The sequence below is a fragment of the Rhincodon typus genome, chromosome 16, assembly GCF_021869965.1.
Source record: "Rhincodon typus isolate 14 chromosome 16, sRhiTyp1.1, whole genome shotgun sequence".
Taxonomy (NCBI): domain Eukaryota; kingdom Metazoa; phylum Chordata; class Chondrichthyes; order Orectolobiformes; family Rhincodontidae; genus Rhincodon; species Rhincodon typus.
Window position 1 is genome coordinate 58,717,519 of NC_063347.1, and position 18,399 is coordinate 58,735,917.

An 18,399-nucleotide genomic window follows, 5' to 3' on the forward strand; every position below is an offset into this window, starting at 1 on the left:
TCCAAATGGAGTAGAACAACGTTGCTTCAACGGAGGCCTTACCTGATGTTACCTAGCACGGTGACAAAATGTCTGAATGAAAACAAGCCAGCTCGGCGAACGAGTCAACAACGTTTCTTAACTGTTAGCCCTCATCCTAATGCTGCATTTTTTCTGTTGCTTTTATATCCTTCTTCCTGTAATGAGTATCTGCACTGTACATGATGATCTATTTGGGCTAATGAAGAACTTTGTGATTAACTCTTTGCTCTGTATGTACACTGTGCCATGTGGTCTTTTTAGGAAAACAAGGATTCTAAAGCTGTTTTTATAACCTCATCTTGTGCTTATGCCTGAAAATGACTTTGACATCTGCGCAGCAAGATCTGCATGCTCCCTATCATACTTAAAATGATGTTTATAATCTTTCCTTTGCCTAATTCTCCCTCCAACATGCATTACTTTTGTTTTCTACATTGAATTGCATTTGTCCAACATTTTACAATCTGTCAATTTACAATACCCCTGGTTTTGTCATCAGCAAATTTTGCTACTGTTTCTCAACGTGCAAGTCATTAATACAAGAGCAGTCCCAATAGATTCATGTATAGCACGCCATGCTGACAGTACTGGACTAGCAGCTCTGAGGCCGTGAATTCAGATCTGACCATGGTGGATTTGAATTCAAGTCTAATAAATTGATTATAGTTAGAGTCACCTCTTGACTCTATCTATAACTTCTCGCTGTCAGGAAGGCAGCGAACATAATCAAAGACGCCTCCAGTCCCGGTTATAATCTCTTCCAACTTCTGCCATTGGGCAAAAGAAACAAAAGCTTAAACACATGCCAACAGATTCCAGAACAGCTTCTTCCCCACTGTTATTAGACTCTTGAATGGACCTCTCAAATTTGAAGTTTGAATGTTGATCTTGCTTTTTGTGTACCTTCTCTGCAGCCATAAAGTTGTATTTGTCGCGCTGTTCTATTACCCTACTGCACTTTTTAATGGTATGATCTGCTGGGACTACGTGCAAAACAAAACTTTTCACTGTACCTAGGTACATGTGACAAAAATAGATCAAATCTGGTAATTTTGCAGATTGGTATCTGGAAATAAATGAGAACGTTTCTGAATGATCACAAAACTCAAGTAAATCATTGTTTTCCCTGGTCTGTCAGCATTTGTTGATAGGATAGAGAAAGGAGCACAAGGACTTTAAGATGATGAGCATAATGGTTTCTTAAGCTAAGGCTGTTTTTATACTGCAGATTGTTGGTTAAAAGGTGGTGAGATATGTCACTGTATAAACTTCCTCAAAATTCTTGAAATTTTGAAACAAGTTTATAAAATAGAAACAAATGTCAGGCAATTGGCGGAATCACTTGCTTCCTCGGTCGTCATTGGCTCTTTATACCAATGGCTTAACTCTCGGGACAACTTGGGAAACTGTCTCAGATGTTAAGTGTTTGTCTCTTTATCCAACCCATAAACAAGACTGCTTTTCAGTGCATGCAGTGGACTTAGGGTTAACTATTCAATTTGTGACTTTGCTGCTCCACACCACTGGACGTTTTTGTATGTTCCCTGAGTGAGACCTTTCTTTTAAAAGAAAAGGTATTTTTCTGCTGTTCAGTCTCTCTCAACCCATCTATGTGCTGACACTTTCGCAGTCATCTCTCCCTCTGTATTGAATTATTGGAATCCCACTTGGCGTTTGCAAAATTGAAATCTACCTACCCGAGGATATTGTGGGATATGGAGCAAAGGCAGCTAAGTAGCAGTTGAGCTGTAGATAAGCTGTGATTTATTTGAATGATGGAGTAGGATTGAGGAGTTGAATGGGCTGCTCTTGTTCCCATGCTTTTAAACCCACATCTTTGCACTATTCAGCTAAAATTGAAGGCATCTCTGTTCAGAAAGGGATTTTTTTTTTCTCCAAACCACTGGGGCCAACGGTTGATGAATTATGAATGCTTTGTAGGAAGTTGTTCATTTGAGTGCTTAAAGTTTCAACTTCTTCTCCCTCAGGTTCAGCCTACTCTCGAAGTACAGTGGTGACTGCTGTTAAGTTTACAATTTCAGACCATCCACAGGGTATTGACCCTCTGCTGAAAGGCTGCATAGGTGAGTCTTGGCATTGGCAAATGGCTTCTGTCAGAAGGTACAGTGTGAGGGAGGCCACATTTGTGGTAATACATAATGATCTTGTATTATCTAAATGTAACACAAATGCTGCATGTAGATTCTGTTTACCTGATGATCTGTTGGGAAAATTTGGGTCATCTTTCAAATGGCAGCCAGTGATCAGTGCTTGAACCCTAGCTATTTGCAACATATGCAAATAATTTAGATGAGGGAACTAAATGTAATATCTCTCCCATTATGTGAAGGTCACAAATGTAGCTGGGAGGGTGAACTGTGAGGAGGATGCTTCCATGTGATTTGGATAAGTTGAGTGAGGGGACAAAAACATGGCAGATGTGCATAATGTGGATAAATATGTGGTCATCCACTTTAGCAAAAGCAGGAAGGCAGATTATTATCTGGTGATAAATTGGGAAAGGAGGAGATGCAACAAGACCCGGGTGTCCTTGTGCAGCAGGTGCTGAAAGTAAGCCTCCCAGCTGCAGCAGGCAGTGAAGAAGGCAAATGGTATATTAGCTTTTAAAGCGAGAGGATTCCAGTATAGGAGCAGGAATGTGTTGCTACAAACGTGCAGGGCTTGGTGAGACCACATTGAACCTCCGATAAAAAGATGAAGTCTACATACAATGCTCTGGCTACGGAGGGAGTGCAGCAAAGATTTGCCAGACTATGTTTGAAGAGAATTGGTTAGCTCTGTATTTACTGGAGTTTAGAATGAGGGTGATCTCACAGAAACCTATAAAATCCTACTGGAATTAGACAGGGTAAACACAGGGTTATCTCTTACAACTTGATTTACGTTCTGATGTCGCTGGAGTGGGACTTGAACCCATGACCTTCCAGCCCAACGGAGAGTGCTACTCTCGAACTTCTGTTTTCAAAAAAAAAAAAAAAAAAATTTTGTCCGGAACTCCTCCTTCCAGTTGGCAACTGATAACTTGGTACAGTCTGAAAGGCTGCAGGAATGCTGTATGCTAGGTTGAGCATTGCTCAATTAAGCCCATTAAATTCCAGCCATGTTTCCAGTGAATCTCTTTGTGTCACATCATTGGGCCTTCTTTTGAGTGAGAATATGCAAGTGCCAGGCTTTGTTTGGCTGGTTGCAGTCAGGCAACAACAGGATTGTTGTCCCTAGGTGTTACCATTTTGCTGTCCAGTGAATACTCTTCCTAAGATTTCACCTCATGCACCAGCCCTTCCAGAATGCATCAGCTCCTCGCTGGGATTCCGTTCCACGGGTGTTCAGTGTTTTCCACATTGCTGAAGCAGCTGTTCCTCATCAGATTGGAAACTTTTAAAATTTATTTTGTACTCTGGATGTGGCTGCCATTGGCTAGGCCAGCATTTCTTGCTCATCCCTAATTGATCTGGAGAAGGTGGTAGTGAAATGCATTCTTGAGCCACTGCATTCTGTGTAGTCTAGGTACACCCACAGTGTCAGTGATACAGCACAGAAGAGACCATTTGACCCATGGAGTATGCACATATCTACACTAGTCCACTTTTCTAGCACTTGGTCCATAGCCTTGAATGTTATGTTTCAAGTGCTCATCTACGTACTTTTTATAGTTGAAGGTTCCTCCAATGCACTGTAAACCTCCTGCCTGTCACGTTTTAAAATTATGCTCCCTCTTTTTATTGACGCTTCAACTAATGGAAGCAGTGTTTCCTATCCACCCTGTCCATGCCCCTCATAATCTTGTATACATCAATCAGGACGCCCCCTCAGCCTTCTCTGCTTTAAAGAAAACAACCAGAGCCCTATCCAGCCTCTCCTTATAGCTAAACTGTTCCAACCCAGGTAATATTTCTCGAGTACTCCCTTGTCTTGTTGTTTTTTCCAAAGTACATCACCTCCCGCTTACGTAGTTAAAATTCCATCTGCCACTGATCTGCTCATAAGACCAACCTGTCTGTATCTTAATGTAACCTCAGGCTTTCTTTCTCTCCTCTATCAACCACTCGGCCTATATTCATGTCATCCGCAAATGTACTTAGCACCACCCCCACCCTGAAACTTCCCCTGTTTTTTAATATAGATAAAAACTTATCACCATCACCCCCACCCCCACCAATCCTGTGCCACTAAGCCAGTTTTAGATCCATCTCACCAAGTTAGCCTGGATCCTGTGTGCTTTTACCTTCTTTCAGTCTCCCATGTGGGACCTTGTCAAAGTCCCTGCTGAAATCCATAAACTACATCAACTGCTCTCCTCTCATCTGCACGTTTGATCACCTCATCAAAATTCAATCAGATTTGTGAGGCATGACCTCCCTTTGACAAAGCCATGCTGACTGCCCTATCAAGTGGTGATTAATTCTGTCCTTCAGTGCTGTTAGACATTGGGAGTTCCAGAATTTTGACCCAGTGTCATTCTTTCACCGACGATATAGTTCCAGTTCATGATACAGTGTGGCGTGGAAGTGAATTTGCAGTTGCCACTTTGACGTGTCTGCTGCCTTTGTCTTTCTATATGTTTGCGCACGTGTTTTTTTGGAGAAGCCTTGGGGCTAGTGAAATCTGCGTCGAGATTTGGCTGCCACTTTACTATCTGTCCGATATTCTTTTCTGCTGCTAGTTGCCTGTTCTGTTCCATGTGACACGGATGCCAAAGGTGCATTTCACTTCCTGAATGTTGCCTGTTTATTTAAACATTGGAGCCTGATGATTAAGAACTTGGGAATATCGTCACCCAAAACCCAGACTTAGTTTCTATGTTGAACCCACCTGGTTGTACCTTTGGGATCAGACCTTGGGGTCACACAGGCGGCTGTGGAGCTTAGCTGAACATTCACCACTGCAATGCCCCTTTAAATTACCACAGATTATATGCTGTGCAGGGCCTGACTGGACAACTTGAGGTCTGGATCATGTTCTGTAAAGCTCAGTGAAAAGGTGCGTGGCTTTTTATTTAAAAGCTGCCAATGTGAATAGCCCCTGCTCTTTCTCCCTTTTCATTCTGAGCTGACCTGGTTCTCCACACTCCAGGATCACAATAGAAACAAGTGTCTGGGATACAAGATACACGTTGTTAGTCTCAGTATGACAAACTTTGATCGGTAGGCTATTGCTAAGTTGGTTGCCACCTGCTGGCTGGCCCAGGTAGTGCTTTTTCCCATGCTGAGCAGAGCAGCAATAACAGGTGTTGGGAGAGTATTGTTTTTGTTTTTAAAAGAGAATGATTATGCCGTGCTGATCTGCAGTCCTAACATTTCCTTTTTTATCTTTACAGGTGACTTTTTGCGGACCCTGCAGGACCCTGATCTCAACGTCCGACGCGTTGCCTTGGTGATGTTCAATTGTGCAGCTCACAATAAGCCTTCCCTGATTAGAGACTTGCTAGAGACAGTGCTTCCACAGCTATACAACGAAACCAAGGTCAGGAAGGAGCTCATCAGGGAGGTAAGCATACCAGACAGAAGGATTGAAAACAAAGCTGAACTAAGTAGCATTGCATCACCTTTTACTGTCCCAAGTGTGGCTGCCAAATGTACACAGCAAAGTCCCATTCACTGACATGGTAATGGCTACATTAAATCAGGTCATTTGACTGAGACATTGACCATAACTCCCATGCTGTTTGCTATCGAGTTGCAGCATCTTTCCTCCCAAAATGACAGGGCAGATGGTGCTGACACTTAATTTGAGAAACTGTACTCCTGATGACTGCCTTACTGGAATGTCAGGCTACATTTTGGGCTTTGAGTCCAGAGTGGAACTTGAACCTAAAATGCAAAACTGAGTTGTGAGTGTTACCCGGTGGTTCAGAGTCCTTCCTCATGAGTCCCCAATACACTACTGGGAAGAGGTTGAAAAATTACTCTGTCAAATCACTTTTACTTTCCCATTGTTATTGGCATGATTAATCCCTGGGCAGTGTAACAGAGACCTGATTGGTGTCTCCTACTCAGTCTTTGACTTCGAGTTTATGGATAATGTCCCAAGGCCCCTATCACCAATGGGTACAAATCCAGTAATTTTTCTATCTTTAGGTTGTTGTCATCTAATTTTGTAAATGTTACACCTATTGTATTATTTCCAAGCAGTTAACTTTATTAGGAATAATCAATGATGAAATGTGGTTTTGTTTACTATCGCACTGTTCCACTAATTTTGACACTTGCAATGTTAATCCTTCCTTTTCCTTTTGTACCAGAGATTTTCTGACTAATCTTTGTTTTTTTTTCCCCCCCAGGTAGAAATGGGACCTTTCAAACACACGGTAGATGATGGGCTTGACATTCGGAAAGCTGCTTTTGAATGCATGTATACCTTGCTGGATAGTTGCCTTGATAGGCTGGACATTTTTGAGTTTCTCAACCATGTGGAAGATGGCTTAAAGGATCACTATGATATCAAGGTGAATGTGCTTATCCGTAAATATGTGCTCCTGTGTGGGTGATGAGTGGGCAGAGACCTGGTGATGGCAGGCAGTGGGCAGAGGTGCAGTGACAGGCAGACAAGAGTCAGTGCCTAGTCTGCTCTGTTATGAATAGATGGAGGCTGGCGGTCCTGGCAGTTGAGTGGGCAGGTTTGAGGTCTGCGTTCAGGTAACTTGCTCAAAATGAGCTGATTCAAGGTGACAAGGTATTCATCTTTGAATTCTTATAATTTCACCCATTAAAGAGGAGAAGCAGATCCCTTTTGTTCTCCGCTGAGTTTGTACTCTAATAGCAGATATGCAAGCACACTCAGCCAGCCTGACTGACTGATTTATGTTGCTTTGACTGTGCAATCTGTTTCTCAGTCCTGCACAACCCACTAATGTGAATGTCTATTTCCCATCCCTTCTAAAGTAGCTCTGCTCTTCTCCCTGTTACGCAGATGCTGACGTTCATCATGTTAGCACGGCTATCAACAGTTAGCCCCAGTGCAGTGCTTCAGAGGTTAGACAGGCTGGTGGAGCCCCTGCGTGCAACCTGCACTACTAAGGTGAGTTCTTCAATTTTTATTTCATGGGATGAGTGTGTTGCTGACAAGGCCAATGTTTTTTTCACCTCTAATTACCTTTGAAGGATGTTGTAAGCCGCCTCCTTGAACCATTGCGCCACATATCATTTAAGTGCCCACAATGCATTAGGGATGGTGCTACAGGTTATTGACCCAGTGACAGTCAAAGAAAGGTGTTATATGTCCAAGTCAGGATGGTATGGCTTGAAAGGGAACTTGTAGGTGGTGTGAAGGTCATGTGTTTGTGATCCTTGATCTGTTGGAGGAGCCTTGCTGCAGACAGTACACATTACTGGACTTTAGATGGTGGAAAGCGGTGGATGAAGGGCCGGTCAAGCGAGCTGCTTTGTCCTGAATGGTGTCAAGCTTCCTTCGGAGTTAGAGCTGCCCTTATCAAGGCAGGTGGAGAGTATGCAGGTATGTGCCATGTAAACAGTGCGGAGGCATTACGGGTCAGGAAGCAAGTCAATTGCTGTGGAATTCCTGGCCTTTGACCTGATTTTTGTAGCCATAGAATTTATGTGGCTTGTTTAGTTTCTGATAAATTCTGTGATAGTATTGAATGTTAAGGAGATGGTTGTCAAGAATAAATGGAAATGTGAAATTCAACATTAAAAGAGCGGCCATTGTTTTTGAATGATGGCGAAGTGGCTTACTTTTGCTCCTCTTTCACATTTTCGTATCTGTGTGTGGTTGAGCTTAGGAAAGTACCCTGAGAACCTTGTGCTGCAGCAATGTACGAGAATCGAGATGACTGGTTTCTAAGAGTCTCATGTCTTTGCTAGAGATTATTGAACATTGAGGATTAATGCAATACCCATGTGAATAACTGGCTAGCAACAAGCTTGATGGATTTGAATCTTAAACTGCTCTCCCTCCCTCCCCTCCCAGGTTAGTGGGTAAGACAAAGAAACTGAAAGGAGGCTGAAATAGAGTGTCGGTTGATGCATACTGGGTGGAGTGTGCTAAATGTGCTGAATTTCCTTTCCTAATTCTACATTTCCTGTTTTATTGCAATGTAGACAAATAGGTGCTTGTCCAAACTGAAGCCAGTTCAAAAATCTTACTCTTCCTCTCTCACTGTTTTCCATACACTTCCACTTCCTCACTCATCAGCTATAACTTAACGATAACATCTGGAAGAGCAATTCCACTCTCAATGCTAACTCCTATCCCTTCCTGGACAATGATTCCCACCAAAAATTGTCAAGTTACTGTTTCCCAAGCCTTCATTGTCATCTCCTTCCAAGAACTCCCTTCTCAATATTCCTGAACCCAGTATAGCCTTTTTCTTGTGCTCATCTAAGATCCACAGAGAACACTGTCCTAGTAGACTCCTCTTGTAAGCCTGTTTTTGTTGTGTGGAACTGATTTCTTTCATCTGAAGAAAGATGACTGGACTCGGTATAAACTCTGCTTTCTCTCCACAGATGCTGCCAGACGTGCCGAGTTTCTCTAAATTTCTGTTTTGTTTCTTCTTGTCTTTGTTTTCTCTGCTCTTGCTTAGTTCTTTCCCACCTATGCCCCAATCCTTCTAAAGTCACCTGTCCCTAACTACCTGCTTAGACGCTTAAACTCCCATCCCCACCAGGATTATCTGGTAAGTCCCTCCACTGCTTCCCCACGCAGTCCCATCTGCCACCGCTTTGCTCTATCTTGGCTGAACTTGTTCTTTCTTTGAATAATTTCTTCTTTAATTTTACTCACTTCCTCCCTTTGTAATAGGTGTCGTATGGGAACAGCTATTGGCTGTGTGGAATTGATTCACTCAATCGGGCCCTCTCCATATCTCTTCATCCAGTATATCCAGTTTGTTGAAGGGAATGTTTCCAGCTTTTGACCTGAACTGGAAAACTTAATCAGCTTCACTTCCAATTCTCACCCTTTGTTTCACTTTACATGATCCTTCTCATACTCTTCCCTTCCTCAACTTTTTTTGTCTCTATTTCTGAGGATAAACTTATTGATAAGTTTTCTGTGAATTTAAAAATAAGTAGTGCTGGAGAAACTCGGCAGGTCTGGCAGTGTTTGTGAAGAGTGAAAGTGTTTACATTTCAAGTCCAATACAACTCTTCTACAGACATCAAGTTCAGAACGGAGATCTACTATGAGCCAATTGACTGTAACAGGTACCTAAACAACTTCAAGTTGCTTCCTGTATGGACTCTCTTCCATTCTGTCAGTTGTGCCATCTTGGTGTCACCTGTCATACCAATATTTGATGGCTAATGTTCCTTTTTAGTTACACGAGCACGCCCCAGATACATAGAAGATAGGGGCAGGAGTAGGCTGTTCAATCCCTTGAGCCTGTTCCACCATTCAGTATGATCGTGGCTGATAACTGTCCCCAAACCCTTTGATCCATTTAGCCCTAAGAACTATGTCTAACTCATTTAAAAAAAGTCAATGTTTTGGTCTCAACTGCTTTCTATAGTAATGAATTACATGGGCTCACCACTCTCTCTGGGTGAAGGCATTGCTCATTATTAAGACACTTTGAGATATCTGGTTATTGTGAAAATCAAGTATGGTTGATGTGTCTCTTGACAGACTTAGCTTCATTTCCTTCACATCTCTCTCATTCCCTTGAAATCTTATCCAAAGTGGAACAAAACTGGACAGTACGTTCAACTGTGGCCTAACCAGTGGTTTGTCTAAGTTTTTAATATGACCTCGATTTGACTTCTTTTTGTTTGTATTTCTGCACATTGACAAGCCCACATTTCCCAGGGGCTATCTGAGAGGCAAGGTTCTTATGCTATGTTACGTCCTCTTGCAGGTAAAGGCTAACTCAGTGAAACAGGAATTTGAGAAGCAAGATGAGCTGAAGCGCTCAGCGATGAGGGCAGTAGCAGCTTTACTCACAATCCCGGAGGCTGAGAAGAGCGCACTGATGGCAGAGTTCCAGTCACAGATTCGGTCTAACCCTGAGATGGCGGCTATTTTTGAAAGCATCCAGAAAGACAACGTATCCGCGAGTAGTACAGAAACAATGGACCTCAGCTAAAACATGCAAACCAAAAGGATCTGAAGATGCTTTGGCTTCATAATTAACTCCTGTGTGAAATATTATTTATATCTTGCCATTTGGATTTTTTTTCCTGTTGTTGCAGCCCCAGCTATCAGCTTAATAGTTGATAATATGGTTTGGCTGTCTGTGTTGCCTTTGCATGACTTTTTTGTTTCTGGATATTAATGTTCACCATATGGTCCATATAGTATTCCCTCTACCCATCACCCAACTACTGTATTAGAATGTTGGGGGTCTCAATGGTGACTGATGGTTGTACTCGGATTTGCTTCCCTCAACCCCGTCCCTTTGGGAAGAAAGAAGACTGGGCTGTGTGTGTGCTGGGGGAGGAAGGGAAGGAGAAAAGAGAGAATGTAAGGTCTTATGTAGCGTCACTCAAGTGATTGCCTCATAAGCCACACAATAAAATTGGAGAATGTACTGGTGACCTTATCATTCTAACCAAAGAAGAATTTCAAATCTATCAGTGCATGACCTCAGTTCCAGATAGCATGCTCATACTACTATCTGGAAGATTCCATAACCTAAAAAGTCCAAATATTGGACTGCCAGCACCAAAGGATGTTCACATTTTTAAAAAGACAGGACAGAACTGATTGTAGAAAGGTGCATTGACTATGGGTGAGGAAATTGGCCTGAGGGGGAAGAAAATGTTTAACTTGATGAATAACATCAGATGACAGTTACAAACTAATGACTCTTGTTCTGACCTTGAGTAACAATAACTGTGTAAACGCAGTGACAGTAACCCGTATAACATGCAAATTGACAGTTGCTATTCTGTATGGATAAACATTTTTTCTGGTCTCTCAGCCAGGAAATCCTGGGTGCTTTCAGGCAGTTGTAGCTGAGAGCACCATTGCCTTACTACCATGGATTTTCGTGGGTTATTAATGCAAGATTTATTGAATTATCCATGTGGCCCAGTTGAACCTTGTCATTGTTGATACACAGCAACCTGTACTATCCCCAGGCTCCACAAACAGATTGTATTTCTCAGTCTTGGTCATTTAAAGTTAATAGAAGGAATCTCGGCTGTTCATAATCTCTTATGCTTTTCCAGCCATGTATTTACCACTGGGTAACTATAATTAAGGAATGCACATAGTGATTTCATGGCCTGTTGCATTCCTTATCCCAGACAAAACTATCTTCTTGCTATGAGGTGTATTCTCACTTTTGATTATAAATAGCGGAAGTAAATTTGAAGGTATGAGTATCTAGATGTTGACCTGTGAGAAATGAACCTTGGTGCTCAAGTATAGTATGTTTCATTTGAGTGGTGCTCACTACATATTACCTTCCTTTAATCCATGATCAATGTGTGGTGTCCTTAAGAATCAGGAACCTTTTTTTTTCCACAGCCAGATTCTTCTGTTGAGGATTTTTTGGACTGAATGTGTGCTTATTGCTGTTAGATGAGTCTTGGTTCTTACAGATTCAACCATTGGAGGGGAAAAATACATTTGTTTCAGAGCAGTTCATAGGATTGAAATGGTGAACTGCTGGTGGAAGTTCTCCCCACCCCCCACCCTAATCACCTGAGTTGACCTGAACTCAGTGCCAGTACAGACTGCATTTAAAGCACGTGCACACTCCTCAAACGCATAGCTAATTTGGCTATTGCATCTTGCTCTATATTTAAGCTTAAAAATAAATTCAGTGAATTGGACAAAGTCCGTTCACTACAATGCACTGTTAGACCTGGGATCTGAGGTGAAGTAGCCTACTTAGGGTCCTCATGTAAATTTTCAGGTACTCGTCAGTATTGGATTTAGAGTTTAGCAAAACTGGGAGAGAATGGGTGCAGTGATGATGATCAACACCTAGATGTCTCCAGCACAGCTTGTAAATATATCACCCATTAGTTTCAAATGTGCTACTGGCATCTAGTGTCACTATATTGATACTGTGGCAGCTGTCACATGCACTGAATTGTGTCAGCAGGTGGTTTGTTTGACATTAGATCTGTTTGATCATGTGCCCAGTTGAAATATCGTGCATTGGTTTAGATTGAGTGTTGCTAATATGTCTGGTGGTTTCTTGGATCTATCAGCTTAAAATACAGGATGACTTGCAAGCTATAAATGTTTTTTGAACCTGATCAGCTACAAAGTGCACTGGAAAACTGCCACAGAAAGCAATTATAGTGACTCATTTGCAACTTCTCCAGTTTTTTTTTTAAAAAGTCAAAGGCAATTGTCAATATGGAGTGTTATATTAATAAAGTTTAAAAATATTTTGGAGCAAGTGGTATTATAAAAATAAAGGTTGAAGCACGGGGTTCTTTGTGTGCATTATTGTCATATGCTCTGTATGCCTCAGATCTGGGTAATCTTCCCACTGTACCAGGCTGTAGCCTACCTGTTTAAAACATTGCATCTAGAGAGTTGAACATGCATCAGTGCAGGAAGAGCAATCAAGTAAGCTGTACTACAGCCAGGTGAGTAGACTGATCCTATAATCCTACCAGTTTGCTCAGCACTAGTATGACAATAGTCATTATCAGCTGGTAGCCATGAACATTAAAGGTAGACCAGGTTCCCAGGGTACAACGTTGATACCAACATTGTGAAGATTCGGAAGCAGTGTTCCAGCACAGACATTAAGAAAGAAAGCACGATGGAAGTTTGACAGCCTTGAGCCAGCACATAAGGAATGTGGTTGCTGTCACCGGTGGATAAATACATGCTCCAGAACATAAAGACCCATGCTATGGAAATACAAAAATGTGAAGTGATTGATAATTTTAACAAAAGCAATCAATATAGCATGAGGAAAAAGGTTTTAATCTGATTTGCAAGGTGTGACATCAAGATAAAAGTACAGGCTCCAGTCTAGCCTTTCCCCATGTAGCTCATCACTGCTCAGGTTGAATGTTTGTAATAAGACAGCATATCCTCCAGGGAACTGATTCTTGCTGACTGATCCTGTTCCAAATGGGTTTGTGACTTCCCCACATTTGTATACTGCTGTCCCTCATGAGATTGAGTCTGCTGGTAGGAATATCTGGGTAGTCCTTTCTTCCAGCTTCCACAGTTACTCGACTTCTTGAGATCACTATAATACTCTGAAGGGGGTGCAAACTCCGATGGCCTTTCGTCCCTGGGATCTGGCCGATTCCTAGACCAATGTCCAAACAGTAGTTCTGGAATGATTTAAAGTAACATGAATGATCAGTTAAATGTTAATAATGCAGGAAGTGTATAGAAGCTACGAGCAGGATTAGGCCATTTGGGCCCTTCAAATATAATCATGGCTGACGCTCTATTTTAATGCCATACGCTCACTTTCTCCCCATACTTCTTGATGCCTTTAAAATCTCAAAAAGTTCTCTTTCTTGAATATATTCTGAGACTGTGCCTCCTCAGCCTGCCATAGTAGAGAATTCCACAGGTTCACCATCCTTTGAAAAAATGTTTATTTCCTCATCTTAGTCTTAAATGATCTACAATGAATCCTAAACCGTGACCCTTGTTTCCCATAGCCATTGAGTCTAGAACAAGATTTTAATAGGGCTGTGGGGGTGTTGTGTGCCAATAGGATTCCCCACTCATTCTTCCAATCTCTAGCAAATACAGGGCTAGTCAATCCAATCTGTCCTCATGACAATCCTGCCATCCCCAGTCTGGTGTGACTTTGGTGAGGAGACCAAAACTGGACACAATACACCAAGTTTCATCATGGTTGCAGTAAGATTTCCTTACTCCTGTATTCAAAGTCTCTTGCAATGAAAGTTAACATTTGCTTGCTGCACTTGCATCCTTACTTTCAGTAACAGTTTACAAAGAGATCTGGGTGTCTTTGTGCAAAATGCTGATGCAATCTATCATTTAAATTACACTGTACCAGTTACCAAAGTGAATTTATCACACTTGTACTGCACCTGCCACACACTTTACATCCTCCTCACCACTTGCATACCCACCTTATTCTGTATTGGTCCATGAAATTCTTATCTATGGTACATGTTTACCCACAAACTAGCAATTTCATAAAACATGAAGCCATAAAATCAAAGCATGATAATTTCTCCCTCCACCCTTCAACACAGATCCCTACTTTAAAGAACACCAGTTCAAACTCCTACATTTTCTGATAGAGAAAGATAACCAAGTCTATCCGACCTTCAGTTCTCTCTTCATCAAATACTGATCTAGTTACCTTTCCCTTTGTCCCATTCCCGGATGTGTGGCACACCAGGTGTTGTGTAATGACCTCCACCTTATTCTTTGTGCAGGTAGCTTCAGTCTGTGTTACACTTGGTTCTACTGGCATAGAGTTTGATTCCTCAGTACCTTCACCTGTGCATGAGAAGAGATCACACTCAGAACGTGAGTTGTAAACTAATCAAGACTTCCATTATAAAAGGCAAAACCATGTTTACGACAGACTCTATTCTTACTGTTCTGCAACATACCTTTTCAGCACTTCAGGTACGTCTTTGAAATACACATCCTGTGGGCCTGAACAACATTATGCAGAATTGCATATGCTGCCTTGGAAAGCTACCAAACACTGAGCTGATCCCTTTGCCACTACATCCTTAAATGTCAGGGAAATGAATGAGGTCAGAGGTCAGAGGTCAAAACAAGTCACCCCCCCCAACTCTCACTTATGTGAGTCACTGACAGGTGGGGATAGTGGATATAAGCAAGGAAATTCCATTAGGAAACAAGTTTGTAGGTAGGGCAGCTGGCATATAATTAGAAATACCTTTGTAATTTTACTGCTGTATGTAATCATCAATTCACTGATGATACTAGTTATATGCAATTTTTACACAGTCTTGTGGAGAGATTTTGTAGCACTGGATGAACATAAGCTTCAGGAAACTTCTAGATTCTAAGGTGCATGTTTGCTATAAAATTATTTTTCTCCCTAGCTCATGCATCGTTGACCAACTGACAAAGCAGCAATGCCCAGTGAAAAGTTACCCACAGATTCCAAGAGAGGAACACCAAGCATCCACGCTTCCAGATTCTGCTTGTGGAGCCAAAGGGAAAATGTACTCTTCCTACATGCCCTGGGGATTGCTGCAGCAAACCTCCCACAGTACGGGGCTGCGCTGTGTACGCTCACTCATCTACCCACATATTTAACGAGGTCAGCCTCAGACCCCTTTCTTTCCCCCACTGACTCATCAGGTCTGATCACGCACTCCTTTTTGGGAAACAGGAGAATTACGCTGGAGTAGTATCTACGTGTTTTCTTTTTGTCATTCTCAGGAAGTCCGTGCTCCTACTCTCTGCAGATAATAAGGAATTTGTATTGACAAAACAAAGATGGAAATCTTTGTTTCTCTTCCCCTTGTCCCATTTCCTGGGCCTTACCCAACCGAAAGGTTTGCTCGCACCTGCTTCATTCTGCTCTGGCAGCTCTGCTGTGTCTTCAATCCCATCACCTTGCAATTTCTTCATCTTCCTCTGACGAACCTTTGCCAATCGAGCATTCAACATGGCTTTGCGCTTCTCTTTCAGTTTCTCTCGTTTTGTTCTTTGATCCATTGTCTACAACAGAAAGCAAAGCTCAGCTACTACGACTCTCGCTGGAGTTTGCAGACAAACAAAATCACTAATCAGAACTCTAGTGCACTCAGGTGATACTGCCATCTCCTGTGCCCCCTGCCCCCACCTCGAGAACAGCTTCTCTATTAGGCAGGACCTGTCACAATCCTCATTGCTGACCTCAAATAACACAAGATAGAACGTGAAGTTGCAGTTCTTCACAGGAATGGAAAAGACCAAAGCAAGATTACTTCTCACCAGCTTTTAGTTCACTAACAACAGCAATTGCATGGCTATACTAGGAAGTGAGGAGCAGCACACTCATTGCAGCATACACCCTTCAGCTGGTGGTGCTAGCCAGTTTCCTTATTATGGTCAGAGTCCATTATGACTACTCAATTGCATGATGTACCATCTGTTTTTTCCAAAATTCATGGTTAAGCTCCAATAAATGAGAAAGAAACACTATTCTGGTATGGTCAGAAGGTGCCCAGCTGAGCAAGTCTGAGCCCATCTTGTGTAGATGAATGCAACCATACTTAGGAAACTTTTGCTTTCAGTTTCTCATTTTTTTTTTGCTGATAAATTATTTAGTAAATTGAACCCAATTCCAACCCAAGAACCATTTACAAATTCCCTTATAAAACTCAGTAAGAGTGGTTTGCAGAGCACAGTTAAAAGTCAACAGTGTTGGTGTGGAACTGAAGTCAGTTATACACCACACTAGATAGGGATAACACATTTCCAAACGTAAAAAGACAATCTATCATGGTTACTTCTACTAATGCTGGCTTATCATTTCCAGATTTAATTTTTTTTGAAGATTGAATCTAAATTGTCATCATGGAACACAAGTTTCACTTCTTATTGGTCCAGGCTTTTAGAGGACTAGTATTGTAACATACTTTAGTCTTATACAGTTTACTGTATTTTAAATATAATAGTGCTTTTATCAAGTCATAGCTTCACTCACACAGATAAGTTGCCTGTGTCTATTGAGCTTGGAGCTACTCTCACGTAACACCCACATACACCTACTTTCCACTACATGCTGAACTGATAGAAATCAGGGCAACCTGGGTTAGAATGCCCTCTCTTTGACTAAAGCTCAGGAGGCCAGTAGTAGCAGCCCAAATACTCCAGCACAGATTGGCAATTTAACCTAGAACTTCCATTCCTAGTTTCATCATAAATGTTCACTCGACCTTCACCGTGACTTTAACATTCTTTCTATTTCAGCATCACCCATATCTTTGTATAAATCCATGACCTTGTTTTCATAATCAATAAAAGTATATCAAAATGATACAGAGCGTAGATTCCCCTTTGCCACTTTGTCCATTTCATGGTTGTCTTTACCTGCACTTCCACCTTTTGGGATCTAGGTATCTGTGCCCTAAGATCTATCCCTTTAGGGCTGATTTTGTTTCAGGACTTTTCAGAAAAAAAATCTTTTGCTGCCCTGAATTTCCTACTTAGCTAATCAGTAAGTGTTTTTATTCAGTAATCCTCAGTTGCCTGTCTAAACTGATATCACCCCAACTTTTGAGATCATCCCTCTTGTGAATGTGCCCAAGCCATTGATATGCATGGAAACAAGGTACTGGACCATTGGTTCTCTCAAAAGGGTCAGGAATCTATAAAATTCACTACCCAAGAGTGTGGTGGATGCTGGCACACTGAGTAAGTTTAAGAAGGAGCTAGACAGATTCTTAATTAGTAATGGGTTGAAGGGTTATAGAGAGAGGGCAGGGAAGTGGAGTTGAGGCCGAGACAAGATCAGCCATGATTGTTCTGAACAGTGGAGCAGATTCGAGCAGCTGAATGACCTACTCCTGCGCCTAGCTCTTGCATTTTCATGAATCCATGGGACATTGCACAGTTTACATTGTGCATACACCTTCCCCTATTCTTTGCTGATTTCTCTCACCCACCCAAACCATTCTAAGTCATAATTTTCACACTATCCACCTATTTCTTCCTGAAACACACTTACTATAGTACAATCTAATGTTTACAGATTCGTGCACCTGGACTCTTATGGCTCAGCTAATCAGATCCTTAGCCAGCCCTTTTTTATTTAAAAAATTTGGTCTTAGGGCAGGATGTCACTAGCCAGGCCAGCATGCACTGCTCTTCCTTAACTATCTCGGAAAAGGTAGTGGTGAGCTGCCTTCTGGAATTGCTACAGGCCCAGTGGTGTAGGGACAGCCACAGTGCATTCGGATTGCAGATTTCAGGATTTTGAGTCAGTGACAGTGAAGGAACGGAGATATATTTCCAAATCAGCTTGGTGAGTTGCGAGGAGGGGAAACTGAAAATGGGTGCTGTTCCCGTTTATCCTCTGCCTTTATCCTTGCAGATGGTAGTGGTTGCAAGTTTGAAAACTGCTATCATAGAAACCTGGATAAATTGCTGCAGTGCATCTTGTAGATGGTATACATACTACAGGCACTGTGTTGGTGGTGTGCAAATAAGAGTGCTCAGTGTCTCCGTTGTAACTACTTAGTGCGAAAGTACCTGTTCTCTCAGCATGTCAAGCGTTTCGATCTGCTTCTTCCTGGCACTTTCATCACGAGCAAAGGCAAAATAACCTACACCCAGCTCTCGAGCCTCTGTAATACAGTAAGGTCAATCTATCAGAACAGCTTCATTAGCTAGAGAGATAGTAGGAACTGCCAATGCTGGAGATTCTGATATAACAAGGTGTAGAGCTGGATGAACACAGCAGGCCAAGCAGCATCAGAGGAGCAGGAAAGCTGACGTTTCGGGTCTAGATCTGAA

The 18,399-nt window shown here is 42.0% G+C and overlaps 2 protein-coding genes across 3 annotated transcripts in view; one reads left to right on the forward strand and one right to left on the reverse strand.

Moving 5' to 3' along the window:
- LOC109919162 (cullin-associated NEDD8-dissociated protein 1-like) overlaps positions 1-12,392 on the forward strand; it is a 41,563-nt gene extending 29,171 nt beyond the window's left edge. For both annotated transcript variants that reach the window (XM_048606325.1, XM_048606326.1), the window contains exons 11-15: positions 2,010-2,105; positions 5,360-5,529; positions 6,323-6,487; positions 6,952-7,059; positions 9,857-12,392. In XM_048606325.1, coding sequence (XP_048462282.1) covers positions 2,010-2,105; positions 5,360-5,529; positions 6,323-6,487; positions 6,952-7,059; positions 9,857-10,084 — 767 coding nt within the window. In that variant the 3' untranslated portion in view covers positions 10,085-12,392. The remainder of the gene's footprint in view (positions 1-2,009; positions 2,106-5,359; positions 5,530-6,322; positions 6,488-6,951; positions 7,060-9,856) is intronic.
- Positions 1-18,399, reverse strand: part of oxtra (oxytocin receptor a) — a 460,437-nt gene that overhangs the window by 45,850 nt on the left and 396,188 nt on the right. The window lies entirely within an intron of this gene.